General features: G+C 40.0%; 1 protein-coding gene across 1 annotated transcript; it reads right to left on the minus strand.

Annotated features, from left to right (window-relative positions):
* Positions 1–1,391: 1,391 nt before the first annotated feature.
* Positions 1,392–4,825, minus strand: LOC143631473 (uncharacterized). Its single transcript, XM_077100238.1, has 3 exons — positions 4,492–4,825; positions 2,917–3,846; positions 1,392–2,062 (listed from the first exon to the last, which is right to left on the minus strand). Exons 1-3 carry the CDS (start codon positions 4,823–4,825, stop codon positions 1,392–1,394), a joined length of 1,935 nt encoding a protein of 644 aa, XP_076956353.1.
* Positions 4,826–5,344: the final 519 nt, after the last annotated feature.

Raw genomic sequence — 5,344 nt, forward strand, 5'->3', positions numbered from 1 at the left:
AGTTCCTCTCGAAAAAATAATGAGTTTAGAGTCCGAAATCAAGATATTTGGTTGAGTAATGAGAGAGTTAGGGTTATGGGTTATGGGTTATGGGTGTTCTTTGGTATGGAGATGGAGGAAGAAGAGAATGAGAAGAAAGAAAGAAGATGAAGAAGTAGGTAGGTTAAATTAGTGGTGGAGATTAGAGAGAATAATATTAATAAAATTAAAATATGTTTTTTTTGGAATTTCAAAAACCCCCTACCGTAAGCTACGGCCAGGGTAGCGTAAGCTACGGTCTGCATGTTCACCGTAAGGCAGATCCTACTAACCTTAGCCAACGGTCAGACCGTAAACTACGGACTCCTGATTGTAAGCTACGGTCCATGGAATATATATTTTATTTATTTATTTATCTATTTATTTATATTTTATTATTTTTTATTTTTTTTTCTAGAAGAAGAGAAACAAAATAAAAAGCTCGGGTTGCCTCCCGAGAAGCACTGAATTTAAAGTATACAACCCGACGTTACCAGGCCCTTATCACTCGGCTGAATATGATGGTGCAGTAGCTATGAAGCTCACCACCGACTCATGTATGCTCTTATTCAAGTCCGCATATTCCAAATATGGCTTTAACCGATACCCATTCACAATCTGCCTTAGATGATCATCGAAATCATCAGTTTCAAGCTCGCCAAACTGACCGACATGCTTCACCTGATACGGTCCCATCCACTTACTATTTAACTTACCAAAGAACAGTTTTGCTCTCGAATTGTATAACCAAACTCGTTGTCCTTCTTCAAAAGTCTTCCTCTTATTCTTTGCATCATGCATTTGTTTCATCCGGTCTTTCTATGCTGACGCGCACTCATACGCTTCATCCCGCAGCTCCTCCAGCTCATATATATTCAACTTTCTTTCTTTACCTGCACACTAATAGTCTAGATTAACATTTTTCACGGCCCATAAAGCACGATGGGCAAGTTCCACAGGTAAATGGCATCCTTTCCCGTAAACCAACTGATAGGGGGTGGTACCGATAGGCGTTTTAAAAGCGATATGGTAAGCCCATAAATCATCGTTTAATTTTGTTGACCAATCTTTTCTATCGGGTCTTACCGTTTTTTGTAAAATTTCTTTAATTTGCCTACTAGATACCTCAACCTGACCACTCGTTTGAGGATGGTATGGTGTGGCTATTCAGTGGTTTACGTCATACCGTTTAAGTAATTTGCCAAAATTAAAGTTTTTAAATAGAGAACCCCCATCACTGATAATAATGTGAGGGACGCCAAATCTCGAGAAATATTTGATTGGACAAATTTACAAACAACGGCATGGTCATTCGATTTTGTGGTGATTGCTTCAAACCATTTTGAAACATAATCAACTGCCAGCAAAATATATTACTTCCCGAAGGAATTTGGGAACGGACCCATAAAATCAATTCCCCAAACATCAAAGATGTCCACAATGAGGATTGGTTGGATGGGCATCTCGTTCTTCCTGGAAATGCTACCTAACTGTTGACATCTTACACAGTTTTTAGCATATTCTGCGGCATCTTTAAATAAACTAGGCCAATAAAAACAACAAGCTAAAATTTTATGACCCGTTTTCTGCCCGCTGAAATATCCACCGCATGCAAGTGAGTGGGCATGTGATAACACACTTCGAATCTCCTCATCTGGAATGCATCTCCGATAGACTTGATCAGCCCCTACTTTAAACAAGTCCGGATCTTCCCACACGTATTGCTTCACCTTAGACATGAATTGATGTTTCTTTTTCTTGGGCCAGAATTCTGGGATGGTACCTGCAACAAGAAAATTAATGATGTCAGCATACCATGGTAAAGTAGAAACAACAAATAATTGCTCGTCCGGGAATGGATCGTTTATAGCCCTGGTATTCTCTTCCTCTTGACCCGTCAGTCTAGATAAATGATCAGCAACCACATTCTCGCTTCCTTTCTTATCACGGATCTCCACGTTAAACTCTTGGATCAACAAAATCCATCCAATTAAGCGCGGCTTTGCATCCTTCTTCTTCATCAGATACTTAACAGTGCTGTGATCTGAAAACACAATAACCTTGCTCCCACAAATATAAGGATCTAAACTTATCCAATGCATATACTACTAAGAGAAACTCCTTTTCTGTAGTTGTGTAGTATATTTGAGCATCAGAAAGGGTTTTTCTTGCATAGTATATGGCAACGGGCTTCTTATCCACCCGTTGACCCAAAACAGCCCCAACCGCATAATCACTTGCATCACACATAATTTCAAATGGAAGTGACCAATCAGGTGATAGTAAAATTGGGGCCTCAACTAGTTTGTTTTTAAGAACGTTAAATGCATTTAAACAATCTTCATCAAAAACAAATGGTACATCTTTTAAAAGCAATTTACACAACGATTTTATGATGACACTAAAATTTTTAATGAATCGTCGATAAAATCCGGCATGTCCCAAAAATGACCAGATTCCTTTAACATTTGTAGGGGGTGGCAAATTAGATATGACATTAACTTTTGCCCGGTCAACCTCCATCCCCTACTCGATATGACATGTCCTAAAACCGTTCCCTCTTGAACCATGAAATGGCTCTTTTCCCAACTTCAAACCAAATTCGTTTCTACACATCTTTTTAAAACTTTTGTTAATTCGTTTAGGCATTAATCAAAAGATGAGCCGAAAATAGAAAAATCGTCCATAAAAATTTCGAGTGATTCCCCGACCATATCTGAGAAGATACTCATCATACACCATTGAAAGGTGGCCGGGGCATTACACAAACCAAAAGGCATTCTCCTAAATGCGAAAGTACCGTATGGATATGTGAAAGTGGTCTTATGTTGGTCATCGGGGTGGATAGCAATTTGATTGTACCCCGAGTAGCCATCTAAAAGCAATAAAATTTCTGACCTGATAATTTTTCGATGATTTGGTCAACGAACGGTAGAGGGAAATGGTCTTTAGATGTCGTGGTGTTTAACTTCCGGTAGTAAACACAAATCCGCCACCCGGTCACCGGTCGGGTAGCAATTTCTTCACCTTTTTCATTACGGGTTATCTGAATGCCCGCCATCTTTGGAACCGTTTGCGTTGGACTTACCCAAGTACTGTCCAAGATAGGGAAAATAATTCCCGCATCCAACCACTTCAGGACTTCTTTCTTCACAATTTCCCGCATGTTCGGATTTAACCGTCTTTGTGCATCATGTGCAGGTTTCACCTCGGGATCCGTGATAATCTTATGCATCACGATATATGGACTAATTCCTTTCAAGTCTGCAATCATCCATCCAATTGCTGCTTTGAACTCTTTCAATACTTCCATCAAAGCCTTTTCTTGAGATTCTTCTAAGTTTGAAGCTATGATGGCAGGTAAAGTATTGTTGTCTCCCAAAAACACATATTTTAGATGTTTTGGGAGTTCCTTCAACTCCACTGCCGGTGGACTCTCAAGTGATGGTCTCAATTTGGAGTCGATAGTGTCCGGTAATTTCTCTACCTGGTGAAACCATGGCGGTTTTCCGATGCCTGCAGCATAAATTTCCACCTCTTTTTCTTCCTTCTCCAACTGATGTGAATGCTCAACTAGAGTCTTGCAACAAATAACATACTCCTCTGTGGCATCTTCCTCATTTTCATGAGGATTCAACCCGTCAATGATGTCAGCGGCGAAGCATTCATTACTCACCAGAGGGTTAGATACGTTTGAAAAAACATTCAACCTAAGATTTTTATTCCCAAAACACAAGTCAACTACTCCGGTTCTACAATTTATTAAAGTATTAGCGGTTGCCAAAAAGTGCCTACCGAGAATCACGTTCGGTTGCCGTTTCAGGTCAACTGTAACATAATATAAAACCATAAAGTCGACCGGGTAATAAAATCCTCGATCATAACAATCACATCAGTAACAATTCCTCTAGGATGTTTAAGTGTCAAATCAGCTCACACCACAGTGGTGTCGGCTTTTCGAAGGGGACCAAAATCATATTGGTCATATAAGCTTCCCAAGAGAATACTCACCCCTGCTCCAAGATCTGATAACGCCCTTTTCATTTTAAAATAGCCAACTTGAATGGGTATTATTGGCGTTCCCTTATCTTGCAACTTGGGTGGGAGGATTCCCGTCAAAACCGAACTCGCGTTAGCCGTTAAATCAACATGTTTGGGCATCTTGTGAGTTCACTTTTGAGTACACAAGTCCTTTAAATACTTAGCATAAGCGGGGACTTGTTTGATAGCATCAATGAGGGGTAAATTAATTTTTACTTGTTTAAAGACTTCCCACATTTCCTCCTGATGTGGGCCCCTTTTTTGGTGATGATGTTGCGGGATTCACCAATGCCTGACAAAACGGGATGGATTTACCCATGGGCCCCGTCTCCTTGGTGGTTGGTGTTTCTTTTTCTTTTATCGATTTGTTTAAATTTTTATTAATTAACGTTTTCGGTTTATTTATTTGTATAATCTCCACCTCATCATCACTGTTCCCATTTTCTCCCAAATCTTCCGCCAGTCCTTCTTCGAAGAATGATGATGGATTTACCCCGTTATCATAAACTTTACCATTTCTAAGAGTACTTACCTGGTTAATGTGGGTGTTCTTTCCACTTGAAGAGCTGTTGTTTTGATGGCTAGGATTCTTCAAAGTGTCACTTGGTAACTTGGATGGATTTCGCTTTAGGCTCGCCATTTCTTCGGCCAATTGACTCACCTGTTTATCTCTCACAGCATTTGCCTTCTCTTGAAGCTCTAACCTCTTATTCAATGCCTTATTCTGAGTCTCTTGATCTGCCTTCATCTCTTTCAATAACTCCATCACATCCTTAAATAACTCCTCTTTGTTTCCCGAAGAATTTCCTTACCCCTGGTGATAACTCTTTTGATAACCCTTATTGTAACCCCTAGAATCCCTTTGATTGTGCCCACTCTGACCGCTGCCCGAACTATTACTATATTGTTTTTGGTTCGACTAATAACCTGTCTTCTGAGAACCGCCCTGAAAATTCGTGTTCTGTTGTGTGTTCGGGTTTCCATAACTGAAGTTTTGATGATTTCTGAGGCCCGGCGGGTAGGTATTCGAATTCATGTTATTGTATCTCCTTTCACCCTGCATATAGTTAACCTCCTCTTCCTCAGTTTCTTCATCTTGCCCAACCCCACAACTTGCAACCTCGTGTCCTAATTCACCACAACCTTCACATACCGGATATGTTTTTCCCGAATTTTCAGCTCCTTGTACACCTGCTACTAACAACCTATCCATCTTCTTTTCCAATCTATCCATTTTATCATCTGACCCATGATTTTCAACTGATTTTACCACCGTCCTTTTTGA

Source organism: Bidens hawaiensis, unplaced genomic scaffold (assembly GCF_021521415.1).
Source record: "Bidens hawaiensis isolate Kalapana, Puna unplaced genomic scaffold, B.hawaiensis_p1.1 tig00006083_1, whole genome shotgun sequence".
NCBI classification, from domain to species: domain Eukaryota; kingdom Viridiplantae; phylum Streptophyta; class Magnoliopsida; order Asterales; family Asteraceae; genus Bidens; species Bidens hawaiensis.

Coding starts and splice junctions, on each gene's coding strand:
- LOC143631473 (XM_077100238.1), bottom strand. CDS start 4,825: ATGGAGTTATTGAAAGAGATGAAGGCAGATCAAGAGACTCAGAATAAG. Junction 3,847..4,491: donor TTTGGGAGAAAATGGGAACA/GTGATGATGAGG, acceptor ATTATGTTACAG/TTGACCTGAAACGGCAACCG. Junction 2,063..2,916: donor AATCATCGAAAAATTATCAG/GTCAGAAATTTT, acceptor TTGTGTTTTCAG/ATCACAGCACTGTTAAGTAT.